At 44.4% G+C, this 22,147-nt stretch overlaps 1 protein-coding gene across 1 annotated transcript; it reads left to right on the top strand.

The window, feature by feature from the left end:
• The first annotated feature begins 6,154 nt into the window (after positions 1-6,154).
• On the top strand, positions 6,155-21,548 carry adamts13 (ADAM metallopeptidase with thrombospondin type 1 motif, 13). Its single transcript, XM_061260390.1, has 31 exons — positions 6,155-6,308; positions 6,703-6,769; positions 7,059-7,327; positions 8,340-8,505; positions 9,092-9,228; positions 9,309-9,392; positions 9,495-9,619; positions 9,771-9,917; positions 10,168-10,302; positions 11,091-11,241; positions 11,323-11,427; positions 11,551-11,702; positions 12,597-12,660; positions 13,158-13,284; positions 13,460-13,608; positions 14,118-14,238; positions 14,331-14,411; positions 14,526-14,707; positions 14,931-15,081; positions 15,330-15,459; positions 16,080-16,259; positions 16,536-16,734; positions 16,824-16,932; positions 17,309-17,438; positions 17,783-17,959; positions 18,172-18,376; positions 18,929-19,241; positions 19,675-19,821; positions 19,953-20,132; positions 20,252-20,433; positions 20,779-21,548. Exons 1-31 carry the CDS (start codon positions 6,231-6,233, stop codon positions 20,932-20,934), a joined length of 4,599 nt encoding a protein of 1,532 aa, XP_061116374.1. The 5' UTR covers positions 6,155-6,230; the 3' UTR covers positions 20,935-21,548.
• The last annotated feature ends 599 nt before the right edge of the window (positions 21,549-22,147 follow it).

Raw genomic sequence — 22,147 nt, 5'->3', positions numbered from 1 at the left:
TATGGGGGATTTTGACAGCATAATACCATACCACGATGCAGTATTGTCTTTCCCATGTATGGCAGTGAGCACACTGAGCAGCATTAAATCCATTTAGAATCATACTGTTGTTGTGTTGTCCAACGTCTGTAATAAAGATTTTGCCAATATTAGCAGGGTGCTCAGCACTATCTCTAGAAAATTCCCTTTTCAAAAGAAGCACCAGTCTGGCCCCTGAATCTAAATAGGTCTTTTACATCTAAGTTTGTGCATTTCATTTTCGTTCCTAATCATAATTTGCAGCTGCAGGGCCATATAAATTGGAAGAAGGGCCAGACCTGCAGAATGAAAGGGCCATCTGATGAAGCGAAGATGGAGGAGGCTTTTGCCTTCTCACCGCACTTACCCTCCAGGCACTCTACGGTCCCTGCACAGGGCTCTCTGCGCGCGCCTCCACATCACAGGGGAGGGGCGAGGCAAGGGTGAGGAGCCAAAAAAGGCCATGACTACAGATATTCAACCAAAAATAGTACATTCTTTTAGCCACCACAGTTGCTGGAGCCCTATTGTTTTTGTGGGGCTCTTTGCTTTCTGCTCAGTTAAATCGATCCACAATAACAGTCTCACAGAAACAAGTGCCGAATATCTGAGCAAACGGAAGCCGCTGTGATGAAACCCAATAGGCAATGCCGTCTGTAAAGGAAAATGTAAATTAAATCCTTGACCTCCCTGCTGAAAAAAACAGCCAGAGTCAGAGTAGTACAGTACCTACTACGTTATTGCTTCTTTTTTTATTTTACAAATACCCATTGTAAATGGGTTAGTCAGTGGTCACGTTGATGCAGGATTCTGTGTTTTTAATATTATCACTATTGCATAACATTGATGACTAGAACATGTATAAAATGACCACAAAAACAATATTGGTATTGGTATTCATAATAGGCACCGAACTGCTCACAAATATATGATCATTGTAAATCATGTTCAACATTTATAAGCATAGGCAGACATAGTATATATTACATAAACTAAGGAATAGAGGTTAAGTGAGTGGGTGTTGAGTTGGGACAATGCATACATGACAAGTGCAATCTATGTTCAGAACTTACTACTAAATAAAGCTTATCATTGGAGTAAAGCTGGGTTTGACTTTTTAATCAAGTACCTGAAGAACAATTCAGATGTATCCATAAGGCTTTTTAGATATTACACTAAGTTACTGATGGAAAAAAAGGCTGGCTCCAAATAAAAAGATTTTTACGATTAATTTAGCCTGCACGACAGCATGACATTAGTTATTGTGTGTATTTATAAGGAATTTGTGGCATGACAAGGATTAATGGCACTAATTTTTATTTATTTAACATTGCATTGCCCTTTACAATATATTCATTTGGTTCAGTTTCGCATCAGTAGGTTTTTCAATTGTCAACCAGATTAATGCAGAGTAAATTATGCTGACACTGCTAAACTACATAAAAAAACGGATTCCCCAGGTAATACTAAACTGTACACTGTTTCTGTGCAAATGTGTACAATGATAAAAAGATTTATAATCCTTCTCTAGAGCAGATTCTTTCCTTGGGCAATACATTCATAAATGATAATTAATTTTATGATAAACTATAACAAATCCAATGCTCACTAGACAGTTAGCTTACTTCCCTGTACAGGCTTCTGTAAACATCTGAATGACTCATGGATGGTGTGGAGAACCATGGTGAGCCAAATTTATATCAACGTGCTGGAATATGACCAATGGAAGGCTTACAGTCCACACAAAGGAGATGACACATGACAATTGATGCCAGAAGAAGTGCAAGTATACTGCAGATCTTTTTCACAATTTTAACTGTACTCAATATGGAATATCAAATACCCAACTGGTAAATGAATGGAGAATTCTTCTTCACATACTATCCTGGTTATCTTTCAAATCAGACTGCATTAAAAACTGATTAAAAACTTTTAAAACACGATGGTTAAATGAGGGAGAACCGATTGTAAAAGGGAGAATAATCCAGCACTACAGTTTAGCTGGAGCATCTCGGCTTCTGGTGTGAGGTGCTCCACCCCTCTGGCCATCTGGCAGTGTGGATTTAGTGAATTGGTTATTTGGTTTGGATACAGTTCAGTAACTGTTCAGCCATTTAAATGAGGGAAACGATTACAGGACCGATACTAATGAGAAAATGATATCTTCTTCACACACTGTATACACACAAGCGCACACAGCAATGAGTTAAAAACCAGCTTTAGTAAACCAAGGTGTCAGAAACAGAAGCTCATAGTATTTCAGCAAAGCAGACCCCATACAATCTGCCTCTGAAAACCAGGCGTGGTTTGTGGCAATTGTGCTGAAAGAGACTATTATATTTTAGCAAGCCAAGCAAGACCGGAAGCTGCAAGATGGAGGATGAGAGATACAGGTCATAAGATAACCACAGTGGCCGTCTTGTCCGTGACTGGATGTGCTTGATGAAGGCCTGGCCCACATTGGTCCATGCAGATGAAGAATAGCACCCCCTTCAGTCTGCACAGGGAATCATATTCTTCCCACACTTCCTTCATTTTCATATACTGACTAATTTCTGGATCATATCTTATAACCAAATTCATCAAAGATTTCAGAGTTGCAAGTAAGCATGTAAATGTCTACTGCAGAATGTGATGTCACTCCTGGAGAAACAATAAGAGTTTGATTAGTTCCCTTAGTTAGGGGCCACTGAGCTTTAGTTCAGCAGGCTAATATATCTCTTGTGCAGGTCTGCTTCAGTGTAAAAGTAGACCTACCTATGACAAAGGCAAGCGTGAGTGAAAAAGAGACCAGCAAATCACAGAAAATAAAGTGGAAGCATGTACATCTAACGGGTAGAACTGGCACTGGTTTCAAACCTTGGTCCTTGACACCCACTCACGCAAGACGCATGACTAGTTTACTGAACTATAGACCAAACGGTGGAATCCCAGAGGGGGGTGCAACGCATCCACTGAGGGCTTTCACATTTACAGTCACAACACCCTGAAAAAAGAAAAGGGTAAATCCAGAAACTACAACTGTAATTCTAAACAGGCTTACAGGGCCACAATCCTCACCTGACATTGAATTATAGTAGGGAAGACATGTAGAATTGAAAGGAAAGAGAGGACAAGATCCATTCATTTTTATTGGAGCGACAAGTAAAGCTGCAGACAACTTGAAAAGTGACGGAAATGTGAAAGGGGCTGAGCCCAAGCAGAACACCAGCAGTCCAGCAGGGTCAGGAGTCAGGGTCAGGAGTCAGGATCAAATCTGGAGCAGGTACACAGATCCCTGTAAAAGGATACTGACAATATAGTTTCAGGGATATACACACAGCCACACATGTATGCAGGTGCTCGGTTAAAAAAAAAAAGTCCACAATCAGAAGAGAACAAGAACAACACCAATACACCCATTCTCCCTTTCTCATTCCCCACACAATTAAAACAATGTGGTCATCAGCAGGTACATCACGTGATGGTGACCACATGTACAAATGATTAAAAACAGTGGCTCAACGAATAAGAAAAGAAGAGGCCCACTCAGAATAAAGCCCAACCCCTTAATTATTCATGCAACTGAAAAGCATTTCCAAACACTCCAGTGACTTCGCACTCCTTAGCAGTACGGCTGTTTCTGTATGCCAGGCTAAGTGAAGAGGACAATCTGCTCTAGAAGATGGTGTTCTTTGCCTGAGACGTTAAAGCAAGGTCCTGACTTACTGTGGTAATAAAAAATCTCATTGGTCACATTTGAAAGAGGAAGGATAACCCAGTTTTCCTGGTCAAGTTCACAAAAAAACCACCTCTCTACTTCTGGCTACCCAAATACCCTCCCCACGTCTCTTTGGCTCCACAATCTGTTCCTTTCCCACACTGATTCAAATTAGAATTGACCCCCCAGTTAACCTAACTGATTAAATAAGGGTAGGCATTACTTTTTTTTTTTCTTCACAGAGCTCCCATGCAATGGCAATGCCACCTGCACCCTCGCAGTGAGTACTGCAGCTCAACTATGTACTACTAGGGAGTAGCATGTATGGCACAAGCCCAGACACTCAAGACTTAGTGAAGAATACTTTGCTGGCGGGAAAAAACAAACCGTTTCCTGCCGCTGTCATAACATGACATGGGCCAACTTAAACCAGTGAAGTCAAAGCTATAGGGCTCAGTCTGTAGCTGCAAATCTTATCATACGAAGCCATTCCTCCACTATTCTCAACAATAAGATATTTCAGTTTTCAGTATTTTAAATATTTCATGGACTCATATTTAACCAATGTTTTTCACTGACATCTGGAAAAAATAAGGATTTTTTGCAATAAAACATCTTGCAAGATATCTTGATCTATAAAACATAAAGTATGGAGTTACGCATATTACCATAATATAACTCAATACTTTACTGGAATAACACAAATTTTAATAAATAAAAATACGGCACATAACACACTGAATTAACCGTTTAGCTGTTCTATCCCTTTGCAAACAATCAAACACTAACTGAAAGGGCAATGCAAGTAAGTTTAATACAAAACTAATGAAGGTATACTTCAGAGAGAGGTACTTTGTGAAGCGAGGTCGGTCCGTGTTTATTTTATTGATCCAGCTGAGAAACGATGAGCGTTCAGTCGGCGTGCTGATGCTGCCTTCACCGCCTCTTCAATGAACGCAGTCCATGTTCAATTTCGTCGGTCAAATTACAGGCAGGAGCGGCACGACTGAGGCTCTCAACAATATGTTGAGAATCTAGTGCTCTCTAGTGGCGTTGTTGAAAAATAAACCGTAACACGACAATAACATGAAGACGTTAGTTTAGTTTAAAACCAAACAATGTATGAATGTGTTTAATACTAATAAATTATTGGCAGATGCTTTATAATTGACTGTGGCAACCACCCACAATCATGCTGTGTGTGTGTGTGTGTGTGTGTGTGTGTGTGTGGGTGTGTGTGTGTGAGTGAGTGCGCGCATGTGTGTGTGATTTCTGTGTCTAATTATGTTTGTCCCAATTGGCTTGGTATTTTTCTGGCTTTTATTTATATGAGCATGACCTCATAAATAATTATCTCTCTTGTTCCTCTGCTTCATACAGTATTGATGCTAATGTATTATTAAACTTGGACTGATTGACAATTAAAACATATCAGGTATACAAGATAAAAGATAAAATAATAAGAGAGACTTTCAATTTGGGCTACAAGAAACAAATTATTGTTAAAAATGATTACTGCCCTGACAGTCCTCAGATTCCTGGTGCTGGACTTCAAGCACTGAACTGATGTTTTTATTTCATTATTAGCAATGACCTAATGACACAAACCTATGGCTTAATGTAAATGTATTAAAAGTATTTAAATGCATCTTTCCCCATTCCTTTTTTTCTCCCAAATTTGAAATGACAAATTATGATTCCTGTGTTACTGCTGCACCATCCGCAGTTATGCACCAATAGCACTGCATGAGCACTGCATGAGCACTGCATGAGCACTGCATGAGTTCCGTTCTGGTTCCTCAGTGGTGGAATGACTTGCCTACCACTGTCAGGACAGCAGAATCCCTCCCCCTATTTCGACGCAGACTAAAAACACACCTTTTCAAACTGTACCTTAGTCCTCCCTCCTGATTTCCCCCGGCCCCCTTTCTGATATCCCTATCCCTCTTGTCTAACCCCCCCAAAAAAAAAAAAAAAAAAAAAATTGCACTTATGATGACTATATGTTTAGAACAACACTTCATGTTTATTTTACTAGTTATGGATGTGTTGCTTTAACTTGTGGAAGAACCTATGCACTTGCAAGTCGCTTTGGATTAAAGCTGGTTGTGCCCACTTGGAGTATTGGGACTTGTGTAGTAGTGACCAGAGGAACCCTGGCTGACCCTACTTCTGGTAGAATGAGAAAAATCGGGTCCAGCCTCAAACCGCAACTACAGCACCCAGCTAGCGTTCTTGGTTTAGTGCATATGGTTATTCCACCTTCGGAGTGGATAGTGACCAATAGAGCGGTCATAGTCAGTCGCATCCAAGCCAATCACAAAACGGGATCAAAAGTGTCTCCACCCACAAGGGAAGCTTCACTCTTATCAGTCTGTAGAGTTTGGTGTTTGGCTTTTGATCAATGTGTTTGCAGATATCCTGCCAAGGCAGGCATTGATACAGTCAGTAGAGACGTTTTCGGCTGTGTTTTTGTGCAGCTCTACAAAATCACATAGGCTGTGGGACAGACATGGCAACCGCCGTACTTCTGTTCCTGGCGGTAGTCCTGCTAGGTTCTACAGCACTGATGAGATCTCCATTAGAAGAGGTAAGAGTGAAAAAAACAGCTGGCTGCATCAGCTAGTGGAAAGGCAGTTTAGTTAGTGACTGATGACGGTGGCATCTGTAAAGTACATTGACCTCTTCAGCTTTTGCCGTTTTCTCTTTTCTCTCTCTATCTTCCCTCTTGAAAATAACGAGATATGAACAGTTGGTACTTATAGTAACAGACATTTATTTTAACATAAACATTTCGGGAATGAAAAGAAGAGTTTTTGAGGAATGGAACGACTTTGTGTTTACCTCTCCATTTTTAGTCACTCAGCTCATTTTACATTCTTATCATTCTGGCAGGACTTTGTGTTTACAGACAGAAGGTGATGGTTCAGCTTGTTTTAGAGCTGTTCACAGACATAAACATTACCTTTTTCTTTTTCTCGTAGCGATTTCTACAGTCTTTGGACGAACAAGATGTGTTGTTTTATTTCGGCACCACATCAATAGAATCAGGTATGTGGAAATCCGAGGCTCAGGAAGCCTTTTTTTATGACAGGCCATACTCACTGAAAGTGTATATAATGGTTAGAAAACATGAAAACCTGTCCTGTAACATGGTTACAGTACTACGTTACAAAACGCATACAGGGGCAGCCTGTAGCCTAGTGGTCAAGGTGGAACCAGGAAGTTTGGTGGTTCAAGCCCTAGCGTAGCCACAATAAAATCTGCACAGTGGTTGGACCCTTGAACAAAGTATTATTATTGTTATTACAAAAGAAGAGCAAACCTTTCTTTCCCCTAGTACCGAAGTTTCAGGTGACATGGCTCAGCTGCACCCCTGCGGAGCTGTCCGACAGGCCAAAGCAGTGTGCCATCCAGGCCCTGGGGAGGCTCTACGTGTTGGGGAAGAAGCAGGGGAGCCCACCCCCCTCCTGCACCTCCCTGGTGGAGAGGCATCTGAACTCCTCTCTGAGTGTGGTGAGGAGGACCCCGGGAATCTGCTGCGAACAGTTCAATGTTCTTCAGCCGAGCCATGTCAGGGGCCTGCTCTCTCTCTGTGGAGGGACACTGGTGAGTGGAACCACAACTACTGTGTGATGGAGTGTGGCAAGGGCTTCTATGCACACTATACCACTGTCTCCTTCAACATTTCCTTCTTACCTTCCTATCTCCCTTTCTTTACATTATCTCCTTTTCTTTCTCCCTCTCTTTTCTCTCTGTCTGTCCTTTTCTCCCCCGCTGTGAACCTTTCCTTTCCCTCCTTATACTTTACCCCTCTTTCTCTCTCTATCTCTTTCTCTCAGTTCCCTTTTAAAATAGTCTTCACCGTTTATTTTTCAGTAATGTACCATGACACAAATCATATCAACAAAGACAGCTATTTTCATCTAATTTTCTCTTTTCCCTCAACATCAGCCACTCATCATTCACATGTGAAAATTCACAGCACATCTGTCCGGCAAATGCGGAGCCCATCCATCATCCAGCCTCGTGAACAGCTCTCTCCCACTCACTTTGTCATGCATTCGGTTCTAATCATCACGCATTGTCGCAGCGTGGTGCAGGTGCAATCTGTTCACATAGCGAGTCCAAATGAAAGTCTATTTTGGGGGTTGCTGGGTGTCTTGTCCTGTAAAGGCGCTGTCCAAGTGTAGTGCTTTTTAGACGCAGTCTGCCATGATATAATGGACCTTTGTGTTTCTTGTACACCAGTATTGACAAGTGAAATGTACTTACCCCATTGGCAAATCCTTAAATGATCTCATCTGATTGGCAAAATGTTCTGTCTTATTTAGCAAAAAAGTGATAGAAATAAGATTTTAAGTCTAGTTATAAGACTAAAATATTTAAGATAGACGTATTGTTTTTGCAGTGTGTAGGGTATACCTGGCATATAATGATCTGTAGTGACTCCCAGGGAGGGAGGGTTTCAGTGGTCAGGACTCATTGCATTCCATTGTGCACCAGCCAGGTCCTCTAAAATGACTGTGCAGAAATTCCAGGTGATGAGATGGAAGCAGGAATAGAATTCAAAATTCAAAATCTAGAAAATGAAAAAATAGAAAATAATTTTTTTCCTCAGCAAGGCATGGTGCTGGAGGGACACAGAAGACTCCACTTTCAGCCAGTGCTCCGCAGGCATGAGCACCTTACCTCTATGTCTTCTGCCACCGCTGGCGGTCTGGCAACACCGCACCTCGTGTTCAACCAACACCTCCCCGTGGACGCCCAACGGCACCCTCCTCACCGTGAGTGCCTTTGGACAAACAGGCTGATGGCAGAGCTAGAGAATGCTAATTCATGTTCAGCTCTGGGACTCAGGCATTACATATATAAAATCAATACCCCATTTAACATAATTGCAGCTGTCTGACCAAGACAAATTATCCAAATACGTTAGTGCTGGGGCATTTATAAGTTCACCTGACTAATGCAAAATATAGGTTTTAAATTATTTTCATTGTGGCCATTAAAGTGCAGCTCTTTCAGCAAGATTTTCAAGTGTCCGGTAATCTTTTCAATAAGCATGCATGCAAGCATTCAGTTCTTGTAATTATGTTAATATTAGGCATTTATTTAATAGCTTTTTCCTAAGCACACATCATTTATTTTCTGATTATTCTGCTCATTGTGCAGAAACCATTATCATGCATTTATGGCTTGTTAGGACCTTAATTTCATTGCTTCATTTGCAAATCAGAACATGCCAGAACAAGTACTGTCCCTATGAGGGAGGTGACAGAAGCAGCTCAGAGGTCCTAAATGCAAAAAAACCCCACTGCCAATAATTTCCTCTCCGCTTCCATCACGGCCCTCCCCATCTGCATCTCTCAGCTGGCCCCAGGCGCGTGCTGAGGGCAGCCATGCTATCCGAGGTCACTCACCTGGAGCTGCTGGTGGTCGTCGGCCCAGACGTACAGATGATACACAAGCAGGACACGGAGCGATACATCCTGACCAACCTCAACATTGTGAGTGTGACCTATAACCTCCGACCTTTGACCCATGACAACATCCTGTACCTGTACATTGACATGGGTTGTCTCCACAGGCGTCTGAGCTGCTGAGGGACATGACGTTGGGGGCCAACTTGAGGGTGCACCTGGTCCGCATGATCATCCTCACTGAGACGGAGGTCAGTGAGATAGATGACTGGCCAGAGATGGCTCGAGCTATCTTGTGCTGCAAGGTTTTGGAAGCACCTTGATTGTTCTCGATGCTGCGCTTTCTGTTTCAGCCAGAAATTGAGATGTCTGCAAACATCACCTCCTCCCTGATGAGTGTGTGCTCGTGGGGTCACAGGATCAACCCCCTTAATGATACAGACCCCCTGCATGCGGATCTGATGCTCTATATTACACGGTAGGCCTTGACCCAGACCAGGGTCAATTACGTCATTGTTTTGGATTCAAATTCAGAATTGTATGAAGATTCATATGAAAACAGGACCCACCAGAAGGTGATTATGACTGAGTAATTCTCTTCCTGGTGTGATGCTTTCTGTGGCCTGCAGGTTTGACCTAGTGCTACCTGATGGCAACAAGCAGGTGAGGGGTGTAGCCCAACTTGGTGGGGCCTGCTCCAGCCAATGGAGTTGCGTGATCACAGAAGACACAGGCTTCGATCTTGGCATTACCATTGCACATGAGATTGGCCACAGGTAAGGAAAGCAATGAGGGGCTAAAACTTTATGATTATAAATGACTAGCACAAAAGCGCCTGCTACTGCAAGCCTTTGTTTGACTTATGCAAGGGTGCTATGCACTTGGCCATCAACATCATTCATACATGTACTGTAATGTAAGCTTTTGTTGACACTTAATGTTTGCAGTCCTCTCAATGTTAATAAGAGGCCCGTACGAGTAATAACCATCTAAAACCTGCTTTAACAATTGTAACTTTCCTGGCAGCTTTGGCATCAATCATGACGGCACTGGGAATACCTGTAGCAGCAGCGGATTCATGATGGCGTCTGATGGTGGCTACAACAGTGTGGACCTGACCTGGTCACAGTGCAGCCGCGACCAGCTCCAGCACTTCTTCAGGTGCTGCCCGGCATAATGTCACCACACTGCAGTCTCGGCTTCCCCAGCACAGGTCCTGGACAGCCACGGGGGGCCCTTTCCAATCGCTTATTTTTCACCTACCTATTCTTTTCCTTTCTTATTATGAGACTGAAATGCTTGTTAAGACTGTAATGTTTTGCAGTGTCTTAGTTTCAATTTGATTCCCTGCTGTAAAATCTGTGACCAGTGTGAAATGACCAACTACCAGCTGTTTTGAAACAATTTTCTTGATAATTTGGATTTTTCATTAGGTTGTGAAAGACAAGTTGTGCCAGACAACTTTGCATTGCAGGTCAGGTGCTATGCACTTGGCCATCAATATCATTCAGACATCTACTTCATCTTTTCACGCTATTAATGTTTGTAGTCCCCTCAATGTTAATAATTGGTCTGTATGAGTAAAAACCATCTACAACTTTTGTAACTTTTGTAACAAACAATTGTAACTTTCCTGGCAGTCGCTTAGCAGAGTAGCTACAATCATTACAATCGCTTTGCAAGGTGGTCACAATCATTACAATCGGTTGGAAAAGAGCTTATCATCATTACAATTTCTTAGTGGTTACAATCATTACAATCACTTAGCAAAGTGGTTAAAATCAATAAAATTGCTAGGCCAAATGGTTGCAATCATTACTATAGCTTAAGAAAGTGGTTGCAATAATTAAAATCACAATCACAAACAATGGCTTAGCAGAGTGGGTACAATCAATACAATAGCCCAGCAGTGTGGCTAAAATCATCACAGTCACTTTGTGGTGTTCCAGGTCAGGCAGAGCAGACTGTGTGCAGGACCTGCCCGTGACTGGAGGGTCCTTGCAGGGCTGGAAGCCGGGGCTGTACTACGGGGTGGACGACCAGTGCCGGATTGCTTTTGGCAGCAACGCCCGAGCCTGCTCTTTCACACACACGGACATGGTGAGTATTGCGCATGGCACGCGACAAGCCTTCACTTAAGACCAGGATGTCAGAATCCCCTCCCTCCTCCCCGGCCTGCAGGACGAATGCCGCGTGCTGTCCTGTCACATCACCGCGGGCGATCAGAGCTCCTGCACACGGCTGTTAATCCCCCTGCTGGACGGAACGGAATGTGCTCCGAGCAAGGTACAACCCTGCCACCCAAGGCAACCAATCACAGAGCAGGGGTTTCGGTCACAGAGCTATTGCAGTCAGACTGTTTGTAAGAAACTGGAATGGAAATGGAAATGTTTTTCTTGCAATACACAGTGGTGCCTGAAGGGGCGCTGTGTGTCACCTTCCCAGCTAAGCTCCCCCATGGTCGTCCACGGCGCATGGTCCAGCTGGTCCGAGTTCTCCCACTGCTCACGGACCTGCGGTGGGGGGATCAGCTCCCGCTGGAGGCAGTGTAACAACCCACGGTAATCACAGCAGTCTCTGTCACTCATACTCGCACAATGTGAAGTGAGCTTTTAGAAACCTGGCCTTTGACTGCACTTGAGAGACATAGGTGCAGTCAAAGGCCAGGTGCAATGTATTTTATAGCTGTGCAAAGTGTTTTAGATGCATCACTTCACAGCCATTGTCAAAATGTTGATCCCACATTGAATTATTTATTGTTTTACCGCTGAATATTTAAGCAATTCTGCTACCCACCTGCCTCCAGGGGTACATCAGCATTCAAACCTCATTATTTAAACAGAATTCACACATACAGCCTTGTACAAGTTCAACTACCTTAACTGTTATTTGTCACAAGCTTGCTTCAAATTTGGAGCCGCGGGTTGTAACAAGTTCATTTTATTTTTAAGGCATTACTCAATCTGTCAAATTGATTTGGATTTGGTTTCAATTTAGTTGGATGCAACCCCATTGGATGATATTACACAACCCAGCTGAAAAAATAACTTGAACTAGGTTTTGAAACAGCTGGTAGCTGGGTAACCAGTTTGGACCAGCTCCCAGCTCAACATGGTTTAGCTGGTTGACCAGGTCAGATCAGCTCCCCGCTTGAGCCGTTCAAGCTATGTTTTGAAATAGCATGAAATTGGTTGACCAGCTACCAGCTCAACCAAACTTCCCAGTTACTAGCTGGTTGACCAGCTCATATCCAGCTAGACCAGCTTTATGACCAACTTGGCTATGTTGGTTGGCCCAGCTATACCAACATATGACCAGCATGACCAGCCATTTTCAAGCTGGTCAAGCTGCCATAGCTGGATTTTACAGCAGGGTAATGGAGGAGATGCTGTTATCCAGTGCGAATTGGTAGAATAAAACTGCAGCCCCCTCCCTCTGTATCTGTCTCACTGCAGGCCTGCATTTGGAGGAAAGCAATGTGAAGGGAGAGACACTGAAGCTGAACTTTGTAACAGGCAGGTAGGCTCCAGAGGTCATGTTGATACTTCTGTTTGTGTGTGTGTGTGTGTGTGTGTGTGGGGGGGGGGGGGGGGGGAAGGGATTACAGGGTTAAAGCTCCTCTCTAGATTTACCTTTCAAACAGTCAATATATGTATCGATGTACAATGCCGTGTGAAAGCATTTGGATAGTGATACAATTTTTGTTGTTTTGGATCTGTAGATCAACAAATTAAACTTGAAATGAAACAATGAATATCATGTTAAAGTACAGACTGTCAGGGTTAATTTGAGGGTAATTACATCCATATTAGCAGATCTGTGTAGGAATTTTATACGTATTATTGAGGAGCCCTGTTTATACATACCACTCATATTTTTACAAAACAGTAAAACAAAAAGAAATGTGTCACTGTCCAAATACTTACTCACTGCACTGCAGACACCCCCCCCACACTCACCCACACAGTGTATCCATGTATGCTGGATGTCTGTTCCTCTCTCTGTGTGGCACATAGCCCTGCACTAGGACCCAGCTGAGATTCATGGAGGAACAGTGTTCCCTGACGGACTCCCAGCCCCTCTCCCTATCCTCCGGCACTGCCTCCCTGTACACCTGGATCCCTGCTGTGGGCCTCCTCACAGGTGTGGCTCCCCATATTTATACCCATATTTAGAAAGGGGAACCAGCATGATGCTTGGACTGGGGCACGGCTGAATCACATACTGAAATGGCCTCAGATCCACACCAAGTTAGGCCATCACCTGTGTACCTCTGCACACCAGCACTCCCTCACTCTTGTGCCCCTCTCCCCTTCAGGAGACGCCCAGTGCAAGCTCATGTGCCGCCCTGATGGGGAGCAGTTCATGGTCAGCCGGGGGTCGGAGTTCACCGCCGGGACCCGCTGTGAGCCTGACAGTCCGGTGACACCAGGCACGGTCACCGCGTGTCTGGGGGGGAAGTGCCAGGTAGCACAGACTGTAATGAATATTGGGTAACACACTATGTAATACTATATGTGTTCATGTAATAGATAGATAATTACATCAGGGCTCATCAAATGATAACCCGAGAGGTCCGAGAACTGCTGGTTTTCAACCCTTTACTTAGGAGTCAGGTGTGAAGACAGTCTGGCCAATCAGTAGCACTAATTGCTCAGCTAATTACCTGGGCGAAAAAACCCCCAGGGATTTGGATTTGACATGATCTTGAGATAATGAACTGCAAAAATATAATTCAATTAATCTTTTTGAATTATAGAGCTTGAATCCGCCTCTACAAAATCCATGGAAAACAAACTATGTTTTTATATCTGTAATGTTGGCTTCTGTTTCCCTCTCCCCACACCTCTCTCTCTCTCTCTCTCTCTCTCTCTCTCTTTCTCTCTCTCTCTCTCTCTCTCTCTCTCTCTCTCTCTCTCTCCCTCTCTCCCTCTCCCCACACCTCTCTCTCTCCCTCTATTTTACACACACATCAGCTGTTTGGCTGTGATGGCCACTTGCTCTCGGGGAAGGAGGAGGATGTGTGTGGGGTGTGCGGTGGAGATGGCTCCACCTGTACCCTGGTCTCCGACTTATACACGGAGGGCAAAGCCCGAGGTAAAGACAGAAAGTTTGTTCCTGTGTTTGTGCTTGCTTGTGGCTGGAGTGAAAGCCACTGTCATGAGTCGCTTCCTGTTTGCATCTTTCAGAGTATGTGACGTTCCTGACACTTCCACTAAACACGACTCGTGTTCACATTGTCAACACAAAGCCAGTGTTCACACACCTGGGTGAGTGGGGAGAACTGGGTAGAAAAATAGAGAGAATTTTCATATTTAAATATTGTATACTCATAAACTTATCTATGTGTCTGTGTGTGATATGTTCATATATGTTTGTGTCAGCGGTGTTGGTCCAGGGCAGGTATGTGGTGGCTGGTGGTGGCAGTGTGGCTTTAAACACCACCCAGCCCTCTCCTCTGGAGGACAGCCAGCTGACCTATCGCCTGTACCTGACACCTGATGGCCTGCCCCAGAGGGAGGAGCTACTGCTGGCTGGGCCTGTGTTAGAGGAGACACACATACAGGTGCACACATGCGCACACACACACACACACGCACACACATATATAGGTACACATAATTACACAGACACACGCACACACATATGCACACATAGGTATGCGCAATTACACACACACTTTCAGGTGCACACACACACACACACACACACACATACACACACACACGCATGCACACACACTCATTCTTGTTGCTACATGCACATTATAGCTCTCTTTGTCTGCATAGGTCTACCGGAAGTATGGAAAAGGATACGGAGAACTCACTAACCCGAACATTTCATATTCGTTCTACGTGCCTGGGGGTGTTGCTAAAGAGACTGCACCCACGGGTGAATGGGCAGCAGTAGTGTCGCCCTGCTCCGTCACTTGTGACTCAGGTAAAAATGCCTGAGGAGGGAACCATTGAAACACCTGCCTCCAGATGAGAGCAGTACCGCACTGTGGCTGAGAGGAAACACACAGCCAGCTGGAGAAAAGATCAGTTATCACGGACATGCTTGAAAACATATTAGTCAAGTCATTTCCTTTAACAGCTACTTTGCCATGTAGTTTTGAAGTTTAGTGTCCTTTTCGTAATCCATAAAACCTTTGTTTTGGGAATATTTATTTGATCTCATTCACTCAGGAATCCAGGAAACCACTGCCATCTGCATGGAAAGAGACACTCAGGAGCATTTGGAGGAGGCATTCTGCAAAGCAGCCAATCGACCCTCTGTTCTGCCTGCGCCCTGTCACCTTCCCGCCTGCCCGCCCTAGTACTGACCCCTTTCTCTGCCTCACCAGTCCTGATCTCATGACTTGTGGCTTATGTGATGTCATCAGTAAAACTACTCATTTTCAGAGGTGGAAAATTCAGGTTCAGAAAGTAAACATTCTCCACAGTATGTTGTTCCAATCTCCTGGATTTGGTAATTAGCAGAATTATTCAGCCAGGAGGGAGAACTAATTACTGAAATCAGCTTAAATCAATTCATGGGTGGAAGACACTCATTAAATAGGAAAAGTTCAAACATTTTTTAAAAATTATTTATATTTATTTGAATATCTGCAATCAAATCAGTGACATAAGAAAGGGATTCACATTAACTGATTGAGTGATTTGTGTAACACGACCATTGAAGCTTAGTTGAGACAGCTGCCTTGATGTAATTATAGTGTCAGATTGTGAATTATTCCATTATTATATTGGTACAGCTTCAAGTCCATTTACAAAGGATTCATAGGGGATTGTGTAAATGTTAAGATAATGGCATTCACTTGACATCCCACTCATGACCAAATAATTAAAAGATTAGCCGGATGGATCAAAGGCAAGGATTGAGATGTACTCATCTAACTGTCTGTGTGTGCATGTGTGTGTGTGTGTGTTGTTCAGCTGGGTGGCTGGAGAGTTTGGGCCTTGCAGCACCTCCTGTGGAGGGGGGGAGAGGGAGCGACCCGTGCAGTGTGTGCAGAAACAGGAGGAAGGAACCGTGGAGGTGTCAGCCCTGCAATGCCCACAGGCCTCTGCTCCAAACTCAACAGAACCCTGCAGCCCCCAGCCCTGTCCTGCCAGGTATGGCTCCTGAAATTAACTGCTTTTAGAATATATGAATAATATAATCAACAGATAATCAATCCTTGCATTCAAATGTACAATAAACATACAATAAGTTAGCCCCACCAACTGGCAAAGAAAACAAATCACCAATCAATCAACAGCTCCAACAACTTGAATATATAATTCAGCATGAGATTTCATAGAAATTACATATGGTCACAGCCCACCCCCTGGAATGAGATATTTGTATCAGACATGTTTGATAAACACTATAAATTGACCGTGGCCCAGCTGGCAGGTGTCGGAGCCTGGCAAGTGCTCAGCGGTGTGTGGTCAGGGTGAGGCCCGTCAAGTCGTGTCCTGTGTCCGGATGGAAAAGGGTGTGGAAGTCCAAGTGGACAGCAGTCTGTGCCCGGAGGCTACCAGGCCGGCCGATTCCCTACCCTGCGTGGTGGACGTCTGTCCCATCGGCTGGAAGACAAACGGCAAGGTACAGAGGCCAAAATGTCCACAGTATTACATTACTGTAGATTACATTACCCCGGCAGTGCTGACAGGCCTGATTACTGTCTCTCACAGACCCATTTTCAACAGAAGATTGGAGGCAGCATGATGTCACAATCACGTGTGGAACCTGTGTACGTATGGAGCCCCGTGATTGGCCAGTGCTCAAAGAGCTGTGGGAATGGTGAGTGTGGTCAGATTCTCAAAGGCTGCATGTGACGTCACATACTATCTTACTATTTAGGATGTCGAAATAGTAATAGTATGCCCTAAACCATAGCTGTATAAAACAATGCATTCAGTGATTTATCGAAGTGTGCGAAGACTGGTCACTATGTTGGTGTGAGTATCCCACAGTGCATTGCATTAGGTCACGACCCAAGCAAACAGAAGGGCTGTGTTCAAACGAAAGCGGTGAAAGAGTTGAACTTTTTCTTGTATACTAAAGCAGCCTTATGAATGCCAAATGATAGTATACATGTATAGTGTGTACTGTGTAGTGTGTGGGAAATGTGGTTTGGAATATGCCAGATGCCCAGTGTGACCAATCCACTCTCCAGGGCTGCTGCAGGTGTGGTACTCCTGCGTGGATCACCAATCCCAGCTGGCAGTGCTGGAGTACCACTGCAATGGGTCAAGCAAGCCACAACCTCACTCCAATCCCTGCAACCCTACCCCCTGCCCCCCGATGTGAGTCTGCCTCACCTGGTGTGTTGACAAATTGTTAAGCTATCATTTTGACGACAAAGTACTGACATTTTGATCATAAAGCACCCTATGTATGAGATGTAAAACATAGAATGGAATGTTTATGGAGGTTTATAAATCAGATTTTTTAAAGAATGTCTTTAAAAAAAAGTATTTGTGCAGTGTGAAGTGAAAAGAAAAAAGTGAAAAGAAAATGGCTAGCAGCACTTAGCATGATTAGATTAGCATGCTGTGTGCGACATTGAAAATTAGTCAGTGAATAAAATTGGGCCATTGCAAATTGGGAGATTTAAAAAAAAGGAAGTAATGTGTGATTGTCCCACCAGGTGGCGCTACAAGCAGGGGGTGTGCAGTGTGACGTGTGGAGGTGGGGTGGCGCTCAGGGTACTGTACTGCTCACGGGACATCGAGGGTGAGGAACAGGTTGTGAGTGACACAGTGTGCAGTACTGCAGCCAGGCCTACAGAGCTGGTGACGTGTAACACCAATACCTGTCCCCCCAGGTAACAAGCATCACATGCATCAGGCACAGGACACACATACACAAACATGCATGCAAGCGCACACACACACACACACACGCACACAAATTCCCACACACACACACACACACACAAACACACACATGCAAGCACACGCACGCACACTCACACAACAGCACAAGTAAATGAAATGTAAATCCTCAACGGGCCGACGTCATTACCGCTCTGTACAGGTGGAGAGTGCTGGGCACGGGGCCCTGCTCAGTGTCCTGTGGGGAGGGCATCGCTCGGCGGAATGTGTCCTGTGTCCAGTTCCAGGGGGGCAGGGAGGGCAGGGTGTCAGAAGGTCTTTGCCCCCCAGCGCAGAGGCCGGCAGCCACTGTGCCCTGCCGTGTGCAGGCCTGCACCTTCAGCTGGGAGGTGGAGGGCTGGAGCCAGGTAGAGCTGCCACGCCCTCACCTTCACCCACCCGTACTCATACCCCCATCCCCCAATACCCACCCCCACCAAATCCGCTCTGTCTTCAGAATTTAGTTTCACTAATTCTATTAAATAACTCTGCCAACTCACAATAATACCACAATAAATGTATGTTGTTCATTATTTTATTTTGACTCTTGTAACAGGAGTGGGATGAAATGGCAAGTTAGCAGGATGAAATAAGCTCCAAATAATGTTTTGGCATTCTCATCAAAACAAACTTTGGCTACACATTTTAATAATATTAAAACACCCTTGGAGTGATTTTGTTTTTAATTTAATCTTAGCTGGAGCGGGACATCTCATTTTTTACATGTAATTAAATTTCAGTACTAATAATAGAACACTATTTTCTCCAAAAATTGTCAAAGGGTACAATAGCTGTGCTTGGCGATATATAGATTAAATATAGCTGAGATAAAGCCAAGGAGATTCAGGCTCTTTCACTGATATGACAGAATGTGGACACTGCTTTATTGTTCCACACTGTCCACACTGTCTCTCTCTCAGTGCTCCGTAACCTGTGGCTACGGGATCCAGTCCAGAGCGGTGTCCTGTGTGGGGCCGTCCCAGCCCCGCCCCCTCAGCCCCCTGCTCTGTGTCCACATGCCCAAGCCATTCACCATCCAGGGCTGTCGCCAGGGTGACTGTGAGAGCCCCGCCCATACCACCGCCGAACCGCACCTACTCCAGCTCAGCACCACTGCAGCTCCTGAGACGGCAGAAATACCCCGGTACCGAGCCGCTGTGCTGCCGTGGCAGCCCCCGGAACCAAGCCCAGCTCCCCCCGCTGAAACCACACAGCACGAGCCGGCTGAAACCAGTTAGGTGGATGGGGCAGCCTATTCTCACGTACTAGAGTGTTGAACAGGCTAAGGCTAGTTTACATTAGGTCCATGAGGGAAACCTGAATTTTGTATGTTACATCGCCCATTCTGTAGTTCAACAGACTCATGGGATTCGCATAAAAAATAGGATCCTAAAAAAAAGCCCTGGTGTAAAATCCAGCAATGACGAGCTTGAAAAGCTGGTCAAACCATGTTGAATTTGGAGATGGTTTGAACTGGTCAACCAGATACCAGCAGTGTCAAAACCTAGTTTGAAGCTGTTTTTTTGCAGAAGGGAGTATTTTTATGGTAATAGAATTACCATATGGAATTGTATTATTGCAAACCACTCTGACATTACATTATTTATTTTTACTGTATCTGGCCCTATCTGGAGATACTTACACAAATGTGTCCATCTGCTCCCAGGTGAGTGTGGACAGATCCTTCTGCAGAGCTCGGGCACGGTGGACCTGAGGAAGGCCTCCGGCAGGTTCTGCACGCTCTCCATTGGCCGCCCACTGGACGAGGTCATCGTCGTCAAGGTGGAGTCCAGCTCCCTCAACTGCAAGGACAGTAGGTCACCTGCTAGGCACACAAGGCACCTTTCCTCTTCGCTTGCTGTAAGAAGCAAACACAATTTCATATGTGATATATGCACCCACAGTTCTGACCCCCGGTATGTGTCCGTGTGCATGTGTGTGTAGAGGACTACTTGCTGCTCTTCAATAGGAGGATGATGATGAGGAAGTGCCAAAGTTTGACTAACTACACCCTGACCACCCGCACCAACTTCCTGCATGTGCGTCAGGGCCGCATCTCCCATGGCAACGGAATACTCTTCTCTTACCACAGTCAGAAAAACACCATTAAAAGTCGCCATGGAGGTGAGTGAAGAGAACCCCTCCCCAAAACGTCCACAGGATAAAACCCAGGCTTTTCTGTAGTGTCTGAAACGATGTCCCGGCTACTGTACCTCCCACTCCTTCCTCTCTTCCTCACGCAGGCTGTGACGTGCAGCTGTTTGGGCCCAGTGGGCAGATCGTGAACCCAACCCAGCAGGCCAGCTCGACCAATCAGACGTGTCGCACCTTCATCAACGTTGCGCCGAGATCCAAAATACAGATCAGGGCCCTCCGCGTGCGGCCCGAATCCGACGACGACGCGGCCACTCCCACTTTCATACTGGTAAGGCAGGAAATGCTCCTTACCTTCTTAGAGGACTGTTCTTATGTATAGTATTATTCGGCCTCTAAAGTTACCACTGTGATGTCCATTCCACATGGAGTTGTACTGCTGAAGAACATGAACTTCTCTGGTGCACTCACAACCAGACACTTTTGACCATTACTCAGCTGTTGCAGTTATCCTGTGGGTGCATGTTCTTGGGACGCCCAATTACATTACATTACAATTTAGTTCCATAACTAGATAGCAGGTCATGGCGCGCATCAGCATTGTCCGATTTCATCATTATGTCATTGTAATGCAAACTCAACGTATCCGCTGTGCCACACTGCCACCCTCTTGCAGATCCGAGATGTGGACATCATGCAGACCACGTGGTTCGACGGCGACAGACTCTTCCAGTGGAGATCCATGGGAAGCAGCGTGGAGCTGGAGTTCCACGGGGATTACCTACGCCACGAGGGGAGCTTTCTGGCAGCGTATTCCACCATACAGCCCTGACGGAGAGCTGTTCCCCCCACTCCTCCCGAAACATTTGAAAGAAAACAGCCTGAACTCAGAGACTGACATATCTTTCAGTTTTTCACTGCAGTCTTTTCCTTTTTTTATTTTTTAAAATAGAAATGAAAATAACAAAACAGCAAATATAAATGTTTTAACTCGGTTTCCTGTTCGAGCATTTCTTTATACATTTGCTCCAGGACGGGTCTGTTGGAGTATTTACAATCCACTCCCACATTTGCACAATTCTAGTTTTATTGAACATCACAGCTTCAAGGCCACAGAGTTTTTGCACAAACTGCGATGACAAGGCACAGAATGAAGAACCCTTTTCATAGGTTTTGTTACAGTACTTTCAGAACTGGAAATACATGTCATTACCACACATAACATTTGGTTTTAGATAAATGAACAAACCAATCAACAAAATGTACAGATAACACAATTTCAACAGTGATAATACATGATAACTGTGTGGCACACACTCTCAGAAGCAGAACTCTTGCCAGATTACAAAAGAGTAGGTTTTCTCTTTACAGTGTATATTCCTTCCAATTGGTCAAATGTAGCGACAGTAAGTGATGTAAACTGGCCACAGACAAATGCAAAGAAAAATAAACAAGTGTTGTGCCCCACAGAGTGGTGTTAAATGGCATAAATCCAAACAATTTAATAAATTGAAAACACTTAAGCATGGACAGTGTTAGTAGTGCTTCAAATGTGACACATACATATAAATGTTTAATTATTTTCATGATAATTCAACAAGACTCACAACCTGAAGGTCTGTCATTACTTAAGATTAAGATGGGTTCAAGATGGATTCAACTGCACACATGCAAGTAGAATGAAACAAAAAGGACTGACGTTACAGATCCCTACAACTCAATCTGATCTGTCCATTAATCTGAGGTTTGCTTTGGGAAGTAATTGTTGGCAATCCAATGCTAAATTAATTATGAAGGCACAAGTGAGGTGGGTGAGCTCTAAGATGAGTTAGAATTTTAATTGGCAGGGAGATTTGTAGGCACATTGCACTCGCACGCACTATTATGATAATGGTGGTACTGCAATGCAATGATTACCACATTAACACACACAATAAAACGGCCTGACCATGCCAATAGAACCAACTGAAAGGGTTATGGAGTACTTATGCCAGTGTCTGAATAGCAACTTGGATAATGTTTGAAATACATAATACAGTACTAAT

This window comes from Conger conger, chromosome 11, assembly GCF_963514075.1.
Source record: "Conger conger chromosome 11, fConCon1.1, whole genome shotgun sequence".
NCBI lineage: Eukaryota > Metazoa > Chordata > Actinopteri > Anguilliformes > Congridae > Conger > Conger conger.
This window is presented reverse-complemented; position numbering and strand designations above follow the sequence as displayed.

What these genes read in the sequence shown, in the direction of transcription:
- adamts13 (XM_061260390.1), top strand. Translation starts at nt 6,231, where the DNA reads ATGGCAACCGCCGTACTTCTGTTCCTGGCGGTAGTCCTGCTAGGTTCT. An exon ending in CTCCGTCACTTGTGACTCAG is followed by an intron (nt 15,082 to 15,329) that starts GTAAAAATGCCT and finishes TCATTCACTCAG; the next exon opens with GAATCCAGGAAACCACTGCC. An exon ending in AGGTGGAGGGCTGGAGCCAG is followed by an intron (nt 18,377 to 18,928) that starts GTAGAGCTGCCA and finishes TCTCTCTCTCAG; the next exon opens with TGCTCCGTAACCTGTGGCTA.